Genomic DNA, 22,554 nt, shown 5'->3' with positions numbered 1-22,554 from the left:
ATTGATTGATTCTGGTTTTCTTTTCCTTTTCCTTTGTGTATTGCCCAGAATCACATGTCCTGAGTAAGATATTCATATAAATTTTCTTTCTTTCTTTCTTTCTTTCTTTCTTTCTTTCTTTCTTTCTTTCTTTCTTTCTTTCTTTCTTTCTTTCTTTCTTTCTTTCTTTCTTTCTTCCTTCCTTCTTTCCTTCCTTCCTTCCTTTCTCTCTCTCTCCCTCCCTCCCTCCTTCCCTCCCTCCCTTCCTCTTTCTCTCTCTCTCTCTCTCTCTCTCTCTCTCTCTCTCTCTTATCTATCTATCTATCTATCTATCTATCTATCTATCTATCTATCTATCTATCTATCTATCATCTATTTATTTTATTATGACTCATTTGGTCATTCAGATGTGTAGGAAGGCTAGTTTTGATCTTTCTTAGCATATCTTCTCCTGCACTCTTGTTCAGCATTTAGCATTTCACTATGCTTTTAATAGTATACATTTTGTATTTTTAATCTTTAGTGTTCTGCCCCAGCTACAGACCCCAAAGATCACAGCACACACAAAGTCCGTACAAACCTTAGTTTACTAATTAAGGACTACTAATGATCTTTCTTAGTAGTTGTTCGAACACAAGTACGATTTAAATCAGTCTTTTCTGAACAAGGGCTGTTAATTTAACTTCATTAACAGCTGACAAGAATCCAAAAAATAATAACTCAATTCTGAGGCACAGTATTTCAGATAACCATAATCTTACTGTGGTTGGCAGAATGCCCAGAAGCAATTTGCAGGAAAAATGACAAGAGAGAAACAAGAACCGAATCAAACATTTCTGGAATCAAGACATGAAGGAATATGAACGAAGTTGTTTCCTGCAAATTTCATCAGTCGTCATCCTTCCTTAAATAGGCTAGGGGAATGGCCAATTAGCCCCAAGCCTTACTCTCGAGGAGACCTCCTCCTGAGGAGCCACTCCTGCCTTTTAACAGCTCTGCGCACTTGTGCATTGAGAAGAGGCTCCTCCTCTTCTTCCTCTTCACTTATGGGAGCTTCTGGAGATTCTGAAGGCCCTAGCTGAATCCCCGCCTCTGGCACCACATCTTCTCCAGCCTCCTCATTGTCTGACTCGAGCGCCAGCTGCACAGGCTGCTGGCGCAGCACCACACCAGCCTCCTTGCTGTTGGAATCAGCTACTAACTGCACAGGCCGCTGATGGGCCACAACATTTAGCATTGCGTTTTACATTTCCATTAACTGACTTGAGGCTGTTTCTCTGAACATAGTAAGGGGGGGTATAAATCAGAGCAATAATAAATTTCTGCCTCTGCTGAAAGACTAGAAATGAACATTGACTCATCAAAATGAGTAGCCAGACTTGGTTCCTTAATGTCCTAGTTCAGCCCTCTATCACTTGTTATACCTTCCCTCCAGGTTAAAAGAAAATTTCATTTTGGAAAAGAGACAGTAGAAGACAGTGCTTTGGAACCATCTCTTGAGGCTTAGCATGAGACTATTATTCTCATCGAAATTGATATATGCCAGTGTTGGCGAACCTTTTCGGCACTGAGTGCCAACATGGGGGCGCGTGCCAGAAACCGGAAGAGCAGCTGCCCGGTGCGCATGTGCTCGCCGGGAAGATGATCTTCTGGTTTCCAGAATGCTCATGCGCACCAGCCACTCAATCTTCTGGTTTCTGGCACGCATGTGCGCGTGAAGACCAGCTGGCCAGTGTGCATGTGCACGCCTGAAATTGGAAGATCATCTTCAGAGTGTGTGCATGCGCACTGGGCAGCTGCTCTTCTGGTTTCCAGCACTCCCACATGCGTGAAGACCAGGTGGCCGGTGTGCTGGAACCCGGAAGAGCAATGGACGCTGGCTCCTGTGCCCAGAAAGATGGCTCTTCATGCCACTTCTGGCACACTTGCCATAGGTTCGCCATCACGGATATATGCTATCCGGAAAAACTATTTTTGCAGGATCCAATTGAATTGATCACTGGGACCAGAGCAGTGGTGAAATCCTGCCGGTTCTGTCTGGCTCGTGCGAGCCGGTAGTGCCAGCAGCACGTGGTTTGGTGAACTGGTAGCGGCGGCAGTGGAAGGCTCCGCCCACTCACCTGGACATTGTTACTACCTTGTTTTAACCCTCTGCGCATGCACAGAAGGTAAAAAATCGAATGTGATGATGGTGTGACGATGGTGCGCGCACTTCCGAACCGGTAGGGAAGGTAAGTAGATTTCACCCCTGGACCAGATGTTTACTCTTCTGAGCTTTCAGACTTGTGCTGGAGCCCACCCCCAAGGAACTACTTTGTACTGCAATATGTACTTTCAGCTATTCTATGAGTCGTATTTATGTGGTGCCTTCCTATTGTTTAATTGGTGTTGATGGCTGTCAGTTGGCTGTTGATTCCTTGTGCTGTCAAGCCCTCAGCTCCTAAGTACCTTCATTTAACATTTTTATTGAGTCATAAAATAAAATAATAATATTATTATTATTTCTGGCTGAAATGCACCCAAAGTTAAAACAGATTCCATCAAACGACAAAGGTGCATGTCTGAATGTCCCAACGGTGGTTTTTTTCAGGAGGCAACTGGCCTTTCTTGTTTTTTCTTTGAAGACATTTCACTTCTCATCCAAGAAGCTTCTTAAGCTCTGATAGGATAGTGGGGAATGGAAGGATTTATATTCCTTGCAGACAGCTGGTCATTTGCATCCTTATGGAGGGTCGTTGAAGCACTTGGAGGTTTATCTGTGTCCTCAGGGTCACCTGAATTAGTGCTCCTGGTTCCTGTAGTCTGCAATTTTGGATGAGAATCTTCTTGGATGAGAAGCGAAATGTCTTCAAAGAAAAAACAAGGAAGGCCAGTTGCCTCCTGAAAAAGCACCATTAGGACAGCCAGAGGTGGTATTTAGCCGATTTATACCGGTTCGGCAAACCGTTAGCAGAGATTGCTGGTGGAACCACCCACCTGCTCCGGCTCTATGCCATGCTATTTAGGTACGTTTTCAAGGCCGGGCGCATGCATGGAAGGCCAGGTTGCATGCACAGAAGGCACGCATGCACACATGCATGCAGTGAACTGGTGGGTAAGAATATTTGAAACCCACTGCTGGGGACAACCATGTCAACCTGGATGACTGAGAATCTCTACAGACTTTTTGCATGTCTGAATGTACACATTCAAGCACTGAGGCTAATTAACACTTGGTAAGAGAAAGATGCTGCTAGAGATTAATTATAAAACTTACTGTATACTTGCAACTGTCCTCGGAAGACATTCCTTCCCCGGGAGTTCTCAGCTTTGCATTCATATGTCCCTGCATCTTCCAGTTGCACGTTTGGGATTTCGAGCACTGCTTGGGATTTCCTCAGGCGGGCTTTGCTCGGATTGGGTCCATTAACTTTCCTCCACGAGATTGTTGGAACTGGGCTGAAATATTTAGCGAAGGCATGATTAGCTCTTCCTTGCCGTTAAGAATATAGATCCTGTTACCTGCTAATTTAAGCACTTAATCGTCTAAGCAGCAATAAAGCGTAATCACAATTAAGGCTCGTGAACTGCTTGATCTATTTTACTTTCAGCTGAGAATATTTAACTGGTGCTGCGGCTGTCCTGCACACTTCCCACTTTCCGAAAATTAAGACTTTTAAAAATTAAGTGATTAAATCATACAATTGGAAGGAAAATATTGTGTTGAAGAGAAAGCACGACTGGACAGAAGTAAAAACTGATGCAAAGCTTTCCACTGGATAACTAGATTGATTTCTCATTAGGGATTAAGGATTCTGGAAGATTCCAGACTGACTGAAATGTTGAGTTGGGTCAGTTGGCTTCAGAAGAGGAGCTATCTACTCCATATCACTAAACAGATGTTTTGTGAGCATTGGCTGGCTCTCTGAAAATTACTAAGAGGGGTCATTGGTGCTCTCTGAGCTTGCTTGTTTTCTTGCAGACGTTCATTATCCTAACTAGGTAACGTCATCAGTTTTAATAAAGAGTGCTGTTTCCTGTCAGTTTATATTCTGGGGCCTTGCCTCTCTTTCAGTAATCAGCATCCAGATCACCATAGATCAGGGGTCAACAACCCATGGCTCTGGAGCCGCATGTGGCTCTTTCATTCCTCTGCTGCAGCTCCCTGTTGCCGGTTGGCTCCGCAATTCAGTTAGGACAGGTAGAGGAAAAAAGGTGCTGCTCTAGGAGGAGACTCTATGGTGGGGGGAACCAGATTTCCAGTCAGCTCCAGAATTGAACAGGGGCTTCCGGTTAGGACCTTTGTGGCTCTTTGAGTGTTTAAGATTGCCGACCCCTGCCATAGATTAACTCCAAGGTTAACTCCAGACCAACAATCAAGTAAGCAATACCCCAATCAGGAAACTGCCAAAGAGCCATCAGCAAACAACCCAACCAAAGAATCTGTAAGACTGCCCCCACACCCACATAGACAGGCAAGTCACCAGAACATAAACTGATCCTGCCTTCCACGATCTCCAAAGTTTCTCCCCCCATCAAATCCTAGCTGCCTCCTGCCTTCCACGATCTCCAAAGTTTCTCCCCCCACTGAATGCCTCCTGCCTTCCTGCCTTCCGTGCCTCCTCCGATCTTTGCAGTTTCTTCCCCCATCGTATCCTAGCTTTCTCCTGCTTTCCTGCCATGGAGAGGCATCTGCAGAGGGTGGAACCTGCAGAGATTGGGGAAGGCCCTGCCCCCTTGTATGCGCGGCAAAGACCCGAAGACCAGCTGGCCGATGGGAGGTGCACACATGTGCGGTGGAGCTGGGCTGGGGCGATGGCTGGTGTGCCTGCAGAAAGGGCTCTGCGTGCCACCTGTGACACACTTGCCATAGGTTCACCATCATGGGTATAGGTAGTCCTTGACTTACAACTACAATTGAGCCCAAAATTTCTGTTGCTAAGTGAAACATTTGTTAAGTGAAATTTACCCCATTGTATGAACTTTCTTTCCACAGTGGTTAAGTCAATCACTGCAATTGTTAAATTAGTAACATGGTTGTTAAGTGAATTTGGTTTTCCCATTGACTTTGTTGTAAGAAGGTTGTGATCACAGGACCTGTTATAGATATGATGATATGATATGATATGATTATAATATAATATAATAATATAATAATATAATATAATATAATATAATATAATATAATATAATATAGTATAGTATAGTATAGTATAGTATAGTATAGTATAGTATAGTATAGTATAGTATAGTATAGTATAGTATAGTATTGTATTGTATTGTATTGTATTGTATTGTATTGTATTGTATTATATTATATTATATTATATTATATTATATTATATTATTATATTATATTATATTATATTATATTATATTATATTATATTATATTATATTATATTATATTATATTATAAACTGTTATAGTCAAGCTATTCCCCAAAGCACCTGAGGGTAGGACAAGAAGCAATGGATGGAAACTATTCAAGGAGAGAAGCAACCTAGAAGTAAGGAGGAATTTCCTGACAGTGAGAACAATTAATCAGTAGAACAACTGGCCTCCAGAAGTTGTAAATGCTTCAACACTAGAAATTTTTACAAAGAGATTGGATAACCATTTGTCTGAAGTGGTGTAGGGTTTCCTGCCTAAGCAGAGGGTTGGACTAGAAGACCTCCAAGGTCCCTTCCAACTCTGTTATTCTATTCTATTTTCTATTTTTTAATAGCTATGAGTCATAAGCATCTGAATTTTGATCCTATGACCAAAGGGATGCTGCAATGGTTTGTTAAGCGTGAAAAATGGTCACGAGTCACTTTTTTTCAGTGATGTAACTTCGAAGAGTTACTCAATGAACTGTTGTAAGGTGAGGACTACCTATACATCTCTCCCCCTTCACCATTACAATCCAAGACTTTTCTGAGTTGTTTGCCGCAGTCACATTCCTTCTGCTGGGTCTGTTGCCTCTTATCTGACCATTTCCAACCTGTGGTTTTTCTCCTCTTGTCTCCCAAGGCCATTCCCAGAGGAATTACAGACAACAGAGGAAGAATCCTGATAAGAATCCTTTATGACTGATAAATCATAAAGATTATTATCAGATTATGGGCAGGTAGATGCATGCATTATTTTACTGATGTACAGTAGATCACTTGTGCTAATCAACTGGTCTTGAGCATACACTGCAGTGGAAAGTGGGATATATAATAAATTAATAAATCGACAAATTATCAGACAAAAACTGCAGGCTGGATGATATTAAGGTAAAGGTAAAGGTTCCCCTTGCACATATGTGCTAGTCTTTCCCGATTCTAGGGGGCAGTGCTCATCTCCATTTTAAAGCCGAAGAGCCAGCACTGTCCGAAGACGTCTCCGTGGTCCTGTGGCCGGCATGACTAAATGCCAAAGGCGCACAGAACACTGTTATCTTCCCACCAAAGATGGTCCCTATTTTTCTACTTGCATTTTTTACATGCTTTCAAGCTGTTAGGTTGGCAGAAGCTGGGACAACTAACGGGAGCTCATCCAGTTATGCGGCACTAGGGATTCGAACCGCTGAATTGCCGACCTTTCGATCGATAAGCTCAGCATCTTAGCCACTGAGCTACCACCTCCTTTGCCTGGATGTTATTAGGAAAGTCAATATTTCTTAGGCTATTCTGTATGAACAGGTTTTTTTTCTGAATAGGAAAGGAGGTTTTTTTTTGCCTTGTAATTTTCTTTCAAAAGCCATTTCTATTAGACTTCCTAGGCGGATGGCTGTCTGATTGTAATATAAATCACATTATCAAATAATTCAGCAGTACTGGTATGGGTTTCTCCTTCAAATAAATCTACATGACTGTTTTATATATTGCAAGAACATGTTACTTTATACTTAAAAAGACTTCTCATGGCAGTTTCTGGCAATTGCTTCAGAAATTCTTTATAGAATGGAAAAAAGATCAGATTCCTTTGAACCAGGAGGAAAACATTCTGCATTACTCTGAGACCCTACCCATACATTTCAATACTTTCAGAAAAAAATAGATACAGAAATCCAGTTCCTGGCACACTAAATTATGAAAGGATGAAGTAGAAAACTTTTGTTTGAATCACTAAAAAGCCACCGCCAGTTACAGAAGACAAAGCTATACAGACCCAAGGAATCTGATTATATGTCAGAACTGCCATCTTCAGCTCTGCTGGCATCCTGCCATAAATAGTAAGAGGAAGGGGGGGAGGAAAGGAAGTAGACAATTGGCGTGTAGAGGGTAGAGATGAGCAATTGGGGGGGTAGGGTGACAGGCCTGACGGAAGCCAGAGGTTGAAAAACTGGCCAACTCCAGCTTTCAAGGCCGCTGAGTCTGGGAAAGTAATGTGAATTGCAACAAGCCATACCAAACATCTGAGTGGTTCCCAAAACTCCTACATGGAACCCCATTGGATGAAGGCAAGGGCAAGGGAGGAGGGCCAAGGAGAAGGTGTAAATGCTGTAGCATTTTGCATGGGAACTTTAGTTCTAGCCTTGCAACCACTATTCCTTAGTAAAAGAACCTATCACTTCAAACAAATGGAATCGAGGGTCTTTCTTTCCTAGCGACCTAGCTGGGGCAAGCCTGACATTATATATAAGATTATTCCTAACTTTTGAAGGAAGGATCTTTTTAATGGAATTGATCAATTACAAAAGTCTCTAAGCAATTTAATGTCGCCAACTTTGAATAGAGTTAACTAAACTTTATTTTGTTTTAATTGCATGCCGCATCAACTTTACTGCTATTCATTATATCTGGAAAGATGCTGATTTTTTTTTTTTTTACATTGTCTGGGCCATCAGCAGGTCTCTTTCAAGATTTTATTTCTCCCCCTTTCTGATGAGGTAACAAGACAATAAGTCAAACTGATGAGTAAAAAGCCAATTTTTCAAGGAATGTAAAATACTTTGGCTGTAAAGTTTTAATGATTTCAAAGGAAATTGCTCCTAAATTGCAAAATGCAAGTCAAAAGTTTGATGGTTGGTTATTACCATCTCATTTAAGGTTTTCCCCTATAAGTGTGTCAGCATTATTCTCACTCTGGCATACATTGTTATTAGATGCATGAAATTTGGTTGTAAATGTCCACATTGGTTGGAAAATGAATTTTTATTATCATCGCATTTGTAAATAATCACTAACTGAGGTTGCCACTAAACCATCATTACTCTCACTCTGGCATGCTAACATGCAAAAATATTGGTTGTAAATGCACACATTGGTTGGGAAATTATTTTTTAATTACTGTCATATTGGTGAATAGTAGCTAAGTGGGGAAGTCACTAAAAAAGGAGTAAGTATACATATCCCAGTGCCTATTTTCTTCTGTTATTGGCCAACCTGCAACAGTGACCTTCCTAGATTATTGGCAAGTTTAGAGAATGGTTGTATGGATAATCTCATGGAGGACTGGGAATTAGCTACATTTAATTAAGTTATTATTTACTACATTTATTAATGCATCAGTTAACTTGATGCATATGAATATAAAATATAAATTAATAAATAAGTAATTCTTGATTGGGGGAGTATGCTGGTGGTTTCATTTTTAACTAATCCCTTTACTGTGAGAAGTAAAAGCAAACCACAATCTAATTAAAATGAATGCTCCCAGCACTTTACAACAGATGTCTATGGAGATTCTCAGCCATCCCGGTCATAATTATCCTGAAGGTGATTTTTCAAGAGACAACAGGATTTTCTGGTTTTTCTTTGAAGATGTTTCACTTCTCATCCAAGAAGCTTCTTCAGCTCTGGCTGGATGGTGGAGAATGGAAGGATTTATATTCCTTGCAGACAGTTGGTCATTTACATTCTTTTAGAGAGTCCAGGTGGCCTCAATGACTCTCTAAAACAGGTGTCCCCAAACTTGGCAGCTTTAAGACTTGTGGACTTCAACTCCCAGAATTCTCTAGCCAGCTATGCTGGCTGGAGAATTCTGGGAGTTGAAGTCCACAAGTCTTAAAGCTGCCAAATTCGAAGACCCCTGCTCTAAAAGGATGCAAATGACTAGCTGTCTGCAAGTATAAATCCTTCCATTCTCCACCATCCCTCCAGAGCTGAGGAAGCTTCTTGGATGAGAAGCAAAACGTCTTCAAAGAAAAACAAGAAAACCCAGTTGTCTCTTGAAAAAACACCTTTGGGAATTTATGAGTTCCCCAAACTTTCTGGTTTTGTGGACCAGCTGGAGAGGGAATAGGGGATGACTCTGCGAGTGGTAGGCAAGTGCGCACATGTAGTTCCATTTGTGCAAGTGGCAGATATGCGTGCCCACTGCTTGTGCAAACAGAGCACGCATTACCTGCTGCTCATGGGGATGTGTGCACAAACTCATCGTCTACTTCTGTGGCCTGGTACTGAAGGGCTCAAGGCCTGATAGTGGGCCATAGCCTGAGGATTGGGGACCAGAGGTGGTATTCAGCAGATTCTGACCAGTTCTGGACAACTGATAGCGGAAATTTTGAGAAGTTCAGAGAACCAGTAAATACCACCTCTGACTGGCCCCACCCCCATCTATTCTCTGCCTCCTGAGTCCCAGCTGATTGGGAGGAAATGGGGATTTTGCAATAACCTTCCCCTGGAGTGGGGAGGGAATGGAGATTTTACAGTATCCTTCCCCTGCCACGCCCACCAAGCCACGCCCACAGAACCAGTAGTAAATTTTTTTGAATCCCACCACTGTTGGGGACCCTTGCAAGGAAGATGAAGCAGACAATGGTGGGGATAAGTGGCCAAGTCCCAAAAGTTTTCTAATTCCTGACGAAGAAGGAAAGAATCATTTTTAAGTTTGCAAGGAAACGGTACCGATATTCATTTGGGATGCAAATGAAGTGCTCTGTAAAATTGGATTCTTCATCCTATGGTTCTTGATCCCATGGGGGGGGGGGGAAATCATTTATGACAAATACTTCACATCGCCGCTGTCCATCAATAGAAGGAAATAAAATTATTCTTCTGAATTATCTTCCACTCATATTGGTGGAGTGGCACAGGTAACTTATCTTTCTTCTTCCTTTTAACTGTGCTGTATGCTGGTGCAAGATTATTTTAGGATCCTGCTACCTTTTGGAATATGTTCTCCCTTAACAAGCGAGCAGAAAACCTTAAAGGAAGCCTTGTGATTGCCTCAATGTCTGCAGGTTCACATATTTATCCTTCCAGATAAATCAGAAAGGAAATGGTGGCAAGATGAACTAATCCTAATTTGTTGTATAGGTATAACAACAAAATCTTGCAAGTCTGAATGTACAAACTTTTAACTGCTTGATCCATTGGGGTCCTTCCTAAATTTCCTTTTCTGATTAGAAAGCCACCAGGGGATTCTCCTTCTCTTGTTTGATTGCTTCCTAGGCAACATCTCTTCTTCTCATCCCTCAAGATCTTCCACACTTATTTGTAGGTTCTTATTTGCTGGCGTTATTCCTGCTGCTGACACCTGAGAATTCCAATTCTGGAGTTTTTATTTCCATCCCAGCTGTTTTCCCTCTCTGATGCTTGAATATACATGGGTGTATTTTGGTTTGCTCTGAACTCTGCATGGTGTCGGAAAGGGCATCCAGCCAGTAAATGCTCAGCTTCATCCATTTGCCCCAACACTACTCCAATATAAGGGATTACCGGGCATAAAAAGGAAGTTATTTTGGTTTCAAAAGCCGGAATAACTTTACATATTTAATTAATATTATATCCTTTGTATTTTAAATTGTTAAAAAAAAATCTATAACATTTTAAGGATCCCTCTTGAAATGGGAAGTAAATTTATTAATTTACTGACAAATCTATATATGTATACATAAATAAACACCATAGCTTAATGTTGCATCCAGCCCTTTCAATTCCTGGCAAATAGATGGGGAAGAAATGGAGGTAGTGACAGATTTTATTTTCCTGGGCTCCAAGATCACCACAGATGGGGACTGCAGCCAAGAAATTAAAAGACGCTTGCTCTTGGGTATGGCAAATATAGACAGCATAATAAAAAGCATAGACATCACCCTGCCAACAAAAGTTTGTATAGTCAAGGCTATGGTTTTCCCAGTTGCAATGTATGGCTGTGAAAGTTGGACCATAAGGAAGGTTGAGTGCCAAAGAATTGAGGCCTTTGAACTATGGTGCTGGAGAAGACTTCTACAAGTCCCTTAGACTGCAAGGTGATCAAACTGGTCAGTCCTAGAGGAGATCAACCCTGACTGCTCTTTAGAAAGCCTGATTCTGAAGATGAAACTCAAATGCTTTGGCCACCTAATGAGAAGGAAGGACTCACTGGACAAGAGCCTAATGCTGGGAAAGATTGAGGGCAAAAGAAGAAGGGGATGACAGAGAATGAGGTGGCTAGATGGAGTCACTGAAGCAGTAGGCATGAGCTTAAATGGACTCCAGAAGATGGTAGAGGACAGGAAGGCCTGGAGGAACGCAGCTAACAACAACAACAAGAACAGCTTAATGTTGCTGCTTGGTAATTGAGAGGTTTTTTTTTTTTTTTTAAATCTAGTTGATTAGGTGGGTTGTTTTTGAATTCCTTTTCTTATTAAAAACAATTGAACAAAGAATGCATCTGAAATGTCTGTAGGATTTGGGCTTTTCATAGGTTTGACAGACACATATGGCCTTTTTTTCTACTTCAGTTTTTAATTCCAGGAGCCCGGGGTGATTGGCAGTTCCAAATAAACACCATTAATAAACCATTAATGTGTAACTAAAAGCCCAGGTTTTTCTAAGGAATACTTGCCAACTGCTTACCACAGAAAATCTCTCAGGAATATTTGTCATTCTCACAGTTACAATGGAACAGAAGCTGTTTGAGATAGCTTGAGCCGAAATCATAAGGAAAACAAAACTACGGAGCCCTACAGCAAGCAATATTTGGCAATTAGTGAAAACTGGCATTTGTTTACGTTCACTGAAATGCTGAAAAATAAAAGAGTCCCTGCTCCCTAATGATTGCCTGGTGAAAGGTAACAATAGAAACATTTGTAAATGCTAACAAGGCAGGGAAGAGGGAAAAGAAGTAGGATGAAAAGAAAGGAGGGGAATTTCATGCATATTTACCTCTTGACACAGCCTCAAGGCATCAGATTAAGCCTGAAATATCATTCATCTAATTACTTCAGAGAAGTCAAATAGAGTTTGGGTCCAACTGACCGCACTTGTGCAATGAAAGCTGGAAAAGAGAGATAAGGACTCTCAGTGCTAAAATATCTGTCTGGCTCCCGATTTGTAGATGACGTGACTTGGTAGATAGAACTTTCTTCTGCTCGGCAATAAGACCGAGAATCTGAATCTGATTCAAAGATCACTTTTGCTGCCAACCATGACTTCCTCTTGCTTGACAAGCCTCAAGAAGATGTTCTTGTCCAGTGATAAAGCCCTAAGCAGTCTTTTCTTTTACTCAAAGGTCAATCTTCACTGATTTAAGAGTCCTGCTGGTGCAGTAGTTAGAAAGTGGGATGGCAGGCTGACTCTGCCCACCGCTAATTCTGACGGGCTCAACGTTTATTTTATTTATTTATTTATTGGTTCAACTTATATGCCGCCCTTCTCCGGAGACTCAGGGAGGCTTACAATGCGTTAAGCAATAGCCTTCATACTTTTGTATATACCTGCTTAGTAGGGCTTTCGCCCCCCCTCCCAAGCGGTGTTCTTTTTTATACAAAGTCAGCTTATTGCCCCCACAAACCAGGTCCTCATTTTACCTACCTCGAAAGAATGGAAGGCTGAGTCAACCTTGAGCCTGGTGAGATTTGAACTTGCAGTAATTGCAGGCAGCTGGTGTTACTTAACAGCACTTTAGTCTGCTGCACCACCAAGGTTGACTCAGCCTTCCATCTTTCCAAGGGTGGTAAAATGAGGACCCAGATTGTTGAGCACAATATGCAAATACTCCACTCCTCTACTCACAATAGAATCCCTTATGCTACCAGACTTGATATTTTGGGTTTGGACAATCTGGAACTGCGCCGCCTGCAGTCCAACCTAAGCATAGTACACAAAATTGTCTCCTACAACGTCTTACCTGTCAACAACTTCTTCAGCTTCAACCTCAATAATACACGGGCAAACAATCAATACAAACTCAGGGTAAACCGCTCCAAACTCAATTGCAGAAAATACGACTTCAGCATTACATCCTCAAACCAAGCTTCAACCTCAAACTGTCTACCGTGGACCTCACCCCATTCCTAAGTGGCCCCTAAAGAGGGCGTGCATAAATGCACCAGCATGCCTACTGTCCCTGTCCTATTTGAACTGTCAAACTTCTGGCAGCCGGCAGTCAGCAGAAGTAAGTTGCAGTACTGCATTCTAACCACTGCGCCACTGCGGCTCTTGATACTATTCCACCATTTCTTTGATGTTAGTATAAGTCTTGTCCCACAATGATTTGTTCCATGGCAAATTGGCTGTGGTGAGTTGTCCCATGGTGAGATGGCCACAGCTAGTTGGTCATGGCGAGTTGGCCGTGGCAAGTTGGCTGTGGCGAATTGTCATAGACCCAATTGCTCTTGCAGGGTTATTTTGAGCCTGAATTCATATTCAGTTGTCCCTTATCCAGGGGTGAAATGCAGCAGGTTCTGACAGGTTCTGGAGAACCGGTAGCGGAAATTTTCAGCAGTTTGGAGAACCGGCAGCGGAAATTTTGAGTAGTTCAGAGAACCGGCAAATACCACCTCTGGCTGGCCTCAGAATGGGGTGGGAATGGAGATTTTGCAGTATCCTTCCCCTGGAGTGGAGAGGGAATGGGGATTTTGCAGTATCCTTCCCCTGGAGTGGGGTGGGAATGGAGATTTTGCAGTATCCTTCCCCTGCCATGCCCACCAAGCCACACCCACCAAGCCACACCACACCACACCACACCACACCACACGACGCCCACCAAACCACACCCACAGAACCGATAGTAAAAAAAATTGGATTTCACCATTGCCCCTTATCCCTGACTGCAGATATTTGCAGGTGAAAATTGCTAAATACTATGGCATTGGCTGATTTAGGGGTGGGAGGGGGGGAAGCCAGTTGCCATTAATGACAAAATAACACTGATGCTATTCTTGTTTTCCAGTTAAGCAGGTAGGCAGGTGAATATAACTATCCTAATTTTTCACTTTCAAGCCAATGCACAATTCAAAACATTAACTTAACTGTTGCAGTTTTCACTTCTCTAAACTGATGCTGCCATCATCAAATTCAAGGCATATTTTTATAGGACTGTTCAAAGCACAAGAAAAGTTACAGCTTCTTTAAGGGAGCTGCCAAGAGGTATGACATGGCCACTCTTAAACTGCTTCAAGTTTTGTGCTCAGCACAACCACAGGAAATTGTTTGCAAGAAAGATGTAGTTGGAGGCAAAATTGTATAAAATAAGTCCATTAGAAGAAATGAGAAAAAGATGCAAATAATTTGTCTGAAGAAAATTCAAATTGAGCCAGAAACATGATAAATGATAAACAGGTTTTGAGATAAGGAAAGAAAAAAAAAATAGAAAATGAGAAATTTATAACTAATGCATTTTTATTTCTTAGCTAACATTGGATGCAAACAGTGGAACAGATTTTTAATTAAATGCTTATTCCTTATTATATAGATATACTCATATTTTTGGAAAGGTATATTATAAATCATACTGGAATAGGTTATATTATGTTTTCTTACTGATATGTCTGATTGGGCAGATATCTGCATTCATATTTATATATATTCAAATCTTCCCATCCCTTGCAACGAAGGGACTTTATGCCCAGAATGTGGAAAACAAATCTTTTCTTTCACATTTATTGAAATCTGAATCTTTCAAAGAGTTTGGATATAGTTCACAATTCAAAGGGAAAGCAAAGCCTAAGAAGCAGGTTAAGATACAAATGTCAAGAAAATTGTGCAGGACAATGCATTTAAATATTTGTACAGATTGCCTTTCTCTTATTTTTAACTTCATAAATTGATGTGAAAAGAAACTGAAATGAACTCAAGACAATGGATAGCAATTAAAATTGGAAGATGTGCCAGTTCCCCCAAATGGTTCCATTCGTGAAGTTATGGAAGATGGAAGCCACTAAGACGTTTAGTTTCAGAAATCAGCTGGTTTATGAAATTTTCTCTCATCCCCTCCATTAATCAAGGACCGTTGGCAGAACTTGCTTATTATGATTTATAACACACAGGTCCATTTTTATTCCTTCGGTCCATTTTTCAGTTATCCAATAACGCTAGTTATATTTGGGTAACATTTAAAATAGCAACAGAATGAAGAAGACACCGATCAAGCTTGCTGGGTTTTATCACTGCCCTGCTGGGGACACTTTACTCATCACACAGTATGCTGAGCCTGCAGCAGTAATACGGTAGAAAAGGTCAACCTGTCTTTCAATAAACCTTACAGCTATTATTGACCTTTCCATTAAGAACTTCTGAAAAGTTTCAAAATAAATTCTCTGGATTTTATTCAGAGGACTGAAGTAGGACTAGATAGGAGATAACTTCTATTACCAATGAACAGTATTCGAGATGCATAGAAATTAGGATAAAAGCTAAGAGTAAAGACAAAAGTCGATGCAGAAAGTTGTAAAATTGTATATACCTGTTGTTAGTATTGTATTTTAATGTCTGATGTGTGTGTGCTTTTGTTTTCTTTTTTGTCTCTTGACTTCTTTTGCTATTGTGTGTTTGGTTTTAAAGTGTAAAATACTCAATAAAAATTATTTTTTTTTTAAAAAAGAAAGAAATTAATGTAGGACATTTTTTTTAAAAAAAAATTGATTTATATGCTGCCCTTCTCCGGAGACTCAGGGCGGCTTACAGTGCGTTAAGCAATAGCCTTCATACTTTTGTATATTTTATACAAAGTCAGCTTATTGCCCCCACAAACTGGGTCCTCAATTTACCTACCTTAGAAAGGATGGAAGGCTGAGTCAACCTTGAGCCTGGCAAGATTCGAACTTACTTTAATTGCAGACAGTTGGTGTTAAATTACAGTGCCTTGTCTGCAGAGCTATCCAGGCTCCCAGGACATGTATTTATTAACACAAAACACCCTCTCAGAATGACTCATAAGAATTAAAACAAATCTAGTGGCCCTAAGCAAAATTAGTAGTAGCAAAATTAAAATAAAACACCAAAAAGTAGAACAGTATTTTAGATCAGTCTATAATAATAATAATATAATATAATATAATATAATATAATATAATATAATATAATATAATATAATATAATATAATATAATATAATATAATATAATATAATATAATATAATATAATATAATATAATATAATATAATATATAAAGGGACGCATTGGCTCAGTGGCTAAGATGCTGAGCTTGTCGATCAGAAAGTTTGGCAGTTCAGTGGTTCGAATCCCTAGTGCCGTGTAATGGGGTGAGCTCCCGTTAGTTGTCCCAGCTTCTGCCAACTTAACAGTTCAGAAGCACGTAAAAAAATACAAATAGAAAAATAGGGACCACCTTTGGTGGGAAGGTAACAGTGTTCCATGTGCCTTTGGCCTTTAGTCATGCTGGACACATGATCATGGAGATGTCTTCAGACAGTGCTGGCTCTTTGGCTTTGAAACGGAGATGAGCACCGTCCCCTAGAGTCGGGAACGACTAGCACATATGTCCAAGGGGAACCTTTACCTTTATCTTATAATATATCTTCTTGATTCACCCTCTAAAAACAGTCTTCAGTCTTTGAAAAGACTGCATGTCTTTGCACTGATTGAGAAGGCAAGGTTTAAAAAGTCTTTAAATAATGATTTCTGGATAGCTGGTTTTATAGTGAGAAAATAGTTTAATCCTACAGAGCTTGTTCTTCTTATTTTAGGTTTGTATATTTTTTTTCCTACTTATAATTGTGGCATATTATTTCTCATATTATTACATCCATAAATTGTTTCTAGCTTAATTAAATATGTGAGGCAGATTTGATGGAAAAAGGTATGGTATTTTTCTATACAGCTACATATGCGGAAGCCATTTTGCAGTGTGTAACTAAGTATTACACATGCCCCAAACTGCATAGAGAATTCTGTATCAAGAAAGGGATGGATGATACATACAATATCAGAGATGGAATTGTGCAGATGTTAGTGCTCTTGGCTGACATGTTCTCTTAAACAGTATTAAACAATACTCTGGTTTCTCTTCAGATCGTATAAATCTTTCGCCTTTTAATACTTTGTTTTCTTGGCCACTGATTATTTTTGTGGTTTTTCTCTGATCATTATTTTTTTCTAGAATAATGTTTATGCTTCTGCCTCTAAGATTTAATCTAGCATCTGACAATCTATCATAAAATCTCAAGTTTCAAAAATCAGCTTTGGAGCATGGGAATATTATACAACAATCTCTTTCTGGAATTACATGGGATCTCCAAAGAAGTACCTAGAAGTTCAAACAGAGGACAGTTTGAATTTAATGTATATTTTGGTATTTTCTGTTGTTAAAAAAAGACAGATAAATAGAGTTCCCTTCCTACTTTCAGAAATATTTGCCTAATTTTCTTAAGTAAACACTGATTGACCATAATTGTCTATATTGGGATGTAAATTTATCACTATCAGTGATAAATTTGGCCATAGCTGATGACAGATATTTAGTGGAGATTGCAAATATACTATTCCATGTACTGTATATGTATGTATTAGTGTGTTTGCATTTCTACACACAAACACCAGCTCTCTGGATATAATGGGATATAAATCTAGAGCATTTCCTAATTTCTTAATCGATACAATACATTTCATTTGCTTCTCTTACTCTTTCATCAACTTACTCTTATGGCATACTAAATTATTTACTCATAAGTGATTTTATAATTCTAATTCAACTGTAAGGAACACACACACACTGACAAGCACAGAGTCTATGGCTTTCTTTAAATATTGTGCAACTGGCATTCAGTGTGGTCACAAAAACATTTTCACAATATTACTATCTCCTTGCATACATCTGAACACATCTGAATCAGACTAGCAGGGGTGAAATCCAGCAGGTTTTGACAGGTTCTGGAGAACCGGTAGCGGAAATTTTGAGCAGTTCAGAGAACCGGCAAATACCACCTCTGGCTGGCCCCAGAGTGGGTTGGGAATGGAGATTTTGCAATATCCTTCCCCCAGGAGTGGGGAGGGATAGGGGATTTTGCAATATCCTTCCCCTGGAATGGGGTGGGAATGGAGATTTTGCAATATCCTTCCCCCAGGAGTGGGGAGGGATAGGGGATTTTGCAATATCCTTCCCCTGGAATGGGGTGGGAATGGAGATTTTGCAATATCCTTCCCCCAGGAGTGGGGAGGGATAGGGGATTTTGCAATATCCTTCCCCTGGAATGGGGTGGGAATGGAGATTTTGCAGTATCCTTCCCCTGCCACACCCACCAAGCCATGCCCACCAAGCCACATCACACCCACCAAGCCACGCCCACAGAACCGGTAGTAAAAAAAATTTGGGTTTCACCACTGCAGACTAGATAGTGAATCAGACAAGAGATTATGGTTTTCAGGTTTATATTTCAGTTACCATGCATTATCCTTCTGCATACTCAGAACTGCAGGTTTACTAATATATCAAGTTGGGAAGTCTGATTACATATTTCCTATGGACAAATAAAATGGTATGGATCTGTGACCTCAAAAAAGTTTTGCAAAGTAGGAGGTTGTTTTGTTTATTTATATATCAAACTTCCTAACTTCATACATAGAGGTTAAAAATAAATCCCAACATAAGAATTTAAGGACAAGATAATTGCTTTAAGAGTCTTGGCTGAGAAGTTACAAATATGAAAAGTAAGCACACAGTCACTGATAACAATTATGAATTACCATTAGAGAAGAGGATGCGACGTGCTGCAACATAGACATTGAAAATATGGATTTAAAAATGGCTTAAGGCTAAATAGGGAAAATGTGAAACTAAGCAAAAGACACTTAGCTACTTCTGATTTCCAGTACAGGTATTCCTGTACTGGAAATACATGGGTTTCAAATTTTTTTACTATCGGTTCTGTGGGTGTGGTTTGGTGGGTGTGGCATGGCTTGGTGGGCGTGGCATGGTGGGCATGGCAGAGGAAGGATACTGTAAAATTCCCATATCCACCCCACTCCAGGGGAAGGTTACTGCAAAATCCCCATTTCCTCCCGATCAGCTGGGACTCGGGAGGCAGAGAATAGATGGGGGTGGGGCTAGTCAGAATTTTTACTACTGGTTCTTCGAACTACTCAAAATTTCCGCTACCAGTTCTCCAGAACTGGTCAGAACCTGCTGAAACCCACCTCTGGTATTCCTCAATTCACAACCACAACTGAGTCCAAAAGTTATGTTGCTAATTAAGACATCTGTTAAGTGAGTTTTGCCCCATTTTACAACCTTCTTTGCCACAGTAGTTAAGTGAATCTCTGCAGGTATTAAGTTAGTAACAGGTTGTTAAGTGAATCTGGCTTCCCCGCTTTTGACTTCGCTTGTCAAAAGGTCACGAAACTTGATCATGTGACTCCAGGATACTGCAATTGTCATAAATGTGAACCAGTTGCCAAGGATCCGAATTTTGATTACATGACCAAGGGGAAGCTGCAACAGTTGTAAGTGTGAAAAGTCATAAGTCACTTTTTTCAGCGCTGTTGTAACTTTGAACAATCACTAGATGAATTGTTGTAAATCAAGGGCTATTGTACCTTCCTCCATTGGTTCCAACATATTTCCAAACTTCATTTGGAATTTAGAAATGTATGGGTAAGTCTCCCAAACTTTTATAGGAGTAATTCTTTATGGATAAAATATCACATATAGCTTTCATAACTCTATCATAATTGTATCATTCTCTTTCTATCTCTCTCATCTCTCTCTCTCTCTCCCCCTCCCCCCTCTCATCCATCCATCTATCTATCTATCTATCTATCTATCTATCTATCTATCTATCTATCTATCTATCTATCTATCTATCATCTATCATCTATCCCTATTGCCACCTACCATTTCTATCATCTCTCTCTCTCTCTTTCTCTGTCTCTCTCTCATCATCTCTCATCTATTATTTATCATCTCTCATCTATATGACATCTATATATCATGTATATACAGTATACGGATTGATTGAATATGTATCATCAAGTTAATGTCAACTCTTAGTGGCCATGTAGATTTTCTCCAGGAATTTGTGTGTATATAATCTTTCTTTCTTTCTTTCTTTCTTTCTTTCTTTCTTTCTTTCTTTCTTTCTTTCTTTCTTTCTTTCTTTCTTGCTTGCTTGCTTGCTTGCTTGCTTGCTTGCTTGCTTGCTTTCTTTCTTTCTTTCTTTCTTTCTTTCTTTCTTTCTTTCTTTCTTTCTTTCTTTCTTTCTCTCTCTCTCTCTCTCTCTCTTTCTTTCTTTCTCGGTTTGTTATCAGCTAAATGAATGATCTCAGATTTTAATAATCAATTATGAAAGAATGTATACTTACTTGCCCAGTGCAAAGCATTCCATCCTAACAGTGGATCCCTTAGCAGCAGTAACTGTGAATGGAAAATGGATCTCAATTTTTGGTTCATATTCCCCCATCACTCCTGGAAAACAAAGAAAGATCTTTATGAGTAAAATAGCCATCGCTGAAGTGAGATCGTCCAATAGCTAGAGAAGAATGATATGATTATGAAGGAAAATGGTTCCAATTAGGGATACATCCCCAATGTAATCTAAACAGTTAGGATTTTACAATACCACCACAGTAGCATTTTATTTTTAAAGGAGCAAAAATTTATTTCTTATGCTAAATGTTCCAAACTAATGGTCAGAATGATGGATATACTATATGACTGTTCAGTACTTGGATGATTTGTGGAATCTTTTCCCTTTAATAAAAATGAGTTAAATCTGTAATAAGCAACCCCTCCTTTGACACAGTAGATTTTTTTTATTGTTCCTCAAAATAATACAATCACTTAAAATATATTAAGATAGCAGTTTCATGAACATTTAGGAAGTTCACTGTTCTTTTCTGTGCCCAATAACAAAAATAGTATGGTTAGATGATGACATCCATTAACATGTTACGATGGTGAAATTGTACAACCAATAATATCTTTAACAAAAAGAATAGGAAGATATATGAAAACAATATGATTGATTGATTGATGAAGTGCCTTCAAGTTGGTGTTGACTCTTAGTGATTGCCTACACAGATTCTTTCCAGACTGATTGGTCTTCAGTTTTACTTTGGCATGCTTAAAAATTGTCAAGGTTTTATATAATTGAAGTAAATAAATAAAATACAAATGTTATTTTAAAAATATAAAACTGCATACAATTTGGCTTTGTAAAACTAATATGTATCAAATGTAAAATCGTAATTGGTTTCTTATATCTCAAAGATCAATTTTAGTACCTAAGGTTAACTACTTACTGCTTATAATATAAATATATTTGTGTGTGTGTGTGTTTATAGGAATCTCTGTTTGTATGTTTGCTTCTGTCAGTTCTGAATCTCTTTCTTTGAATTTGAGGGGATCACTTTTAATATTAAAAAAGAGAGAAAAAGGGGTCTCTACCTCAAGCATGAATTTGGAAAACTCTAGGATGCCTCTCCTTTCCATGTGAAATAGCTCCTTTAGCTGCAAATTTTCCTTAATACATGCTTTATACAAACAGCTACCACCAAAGAGAGAAAAAATAAACCCACGTTCTTTTGTAAAGAAGAGAACTTTTGAAAAAGGGCTACATTGGAAACATGTTAGACTTTATATTAGTTTATTATTGTCATATGGCACTTTTTATTCTTACCAACAAACAAGATACACTTTTAACTCATTATTTTCATTGGCTCCATTAGACTTGATCATTCACATATAAAAAGAAGAAATGGTTTAAATATTCTTTTACTCCAATATCTAAGGTGCTCCTACAAAGATGAGAGGGTCAACCAAATAATCAAAGAGAGAAGCAACCTAGAAGTAAGGAGAAATTTCCTAACAGTGAGAATAATTAATCAGTGGAACAGCTTGCCTTCAGAAGTTGTGGGTCCTCCATTCCAGGAGGCTTTTAAGAAGAGTCTGGACAGCCAGTTCTCTGGAATGGTCATTGATATAGGGCCGTGATGGCGAATCTATGGCACAAGTGCCCAAAGTGGCATGGGAAGACATGTCGCCTGGCACATGTGGCCTTGCCTGTTTGTCCTCCGGGTTTCTGGCGTGCATGCGTGCGTGACAATCAGCTGTCCTTTGCACATGCAGCAGTGCCAAAAACCGGCATGTGCATGCGCACCGGCCAGCTGATCATCAGGCATGCGCTAGAACCCAGAAGTTTGGCTTTTCCAGAGCGTGGCCCTGACGAACGCGCACACGGACAATATTTCCGTGTGACCTTCTCGGCACTCGGTGCCTAAAAGGTTCCTTTTAGTATAGGGTCTCCTGCTCGAGCAGGTCCCTTATAACTATGTTCTTCTGTTTTGTTTTGTTTTGTCTTGTCTTGTCTTGTCTTGTCTTGTCTTGTCTTGTCTTGTCTTGTCTTGTCTTGTCTTGTCTTGTCTTGTCTTGTCTTGTCTTGTCTTGTCTTGTCTTGTCTTGTCTTGTCTTGTCTTGTCTTGTCTTGTCTTGTCTTGTCTTGTCTTGTCTTGTCTTGTCTTGT

The 22,554-nt window shown here is 39.8% G+C and overlaps 1 protein-coding gene across 8 annotated transcripts in view; it reads right to left on the bottom strand.

The window, feature by feature from the left end:
• CNTN5 (contactin 5) overlaps window positions 1-22,554 on the bottom strand; it is an 827,378-nt gene that overhangs the window by 162,753 nt on the left and 642,071 nt on the right. For all 8 annotated transcript variants that reach the window (XM_087894620.1, XM_087894619.1, XM_087894622.1 and 5 more), the window contains 2 exons: window positions 20,396-20,498; window positions 3,236-3,417 (listed from right to left, as the gene is read on the bottom strand). In XM_087894620.1, the coding sequence (XP_087750746.1) occupies window positions 3,236-3,417; window positions 20,396-20,498 (285 nt within the window). The remainder of the gene's footprint in view (window positions 1-3,235; window positions 3,418-20,395; window positions 20,499-22,554) is intronic.

Source organism: Pantherophis guttatus, chromosome 5 (assembly GCF_059756535.1).
Source record: "Pantherophis guttatus breed Tessera chromosome 5, ASM5975653v1, whole genome shotgun sequence".
Taxonomy (NCBI): Eukaryota; Metazoa; Chordata; class Lepidosauria; order Squamata; family Colubridae; genus Pantherophis; species Pantherophis guttatus.
Note: the sequence above shows the minus strand (reverse complement) of the source record. Positions and strands in the feature narration are given on the sequence as shown.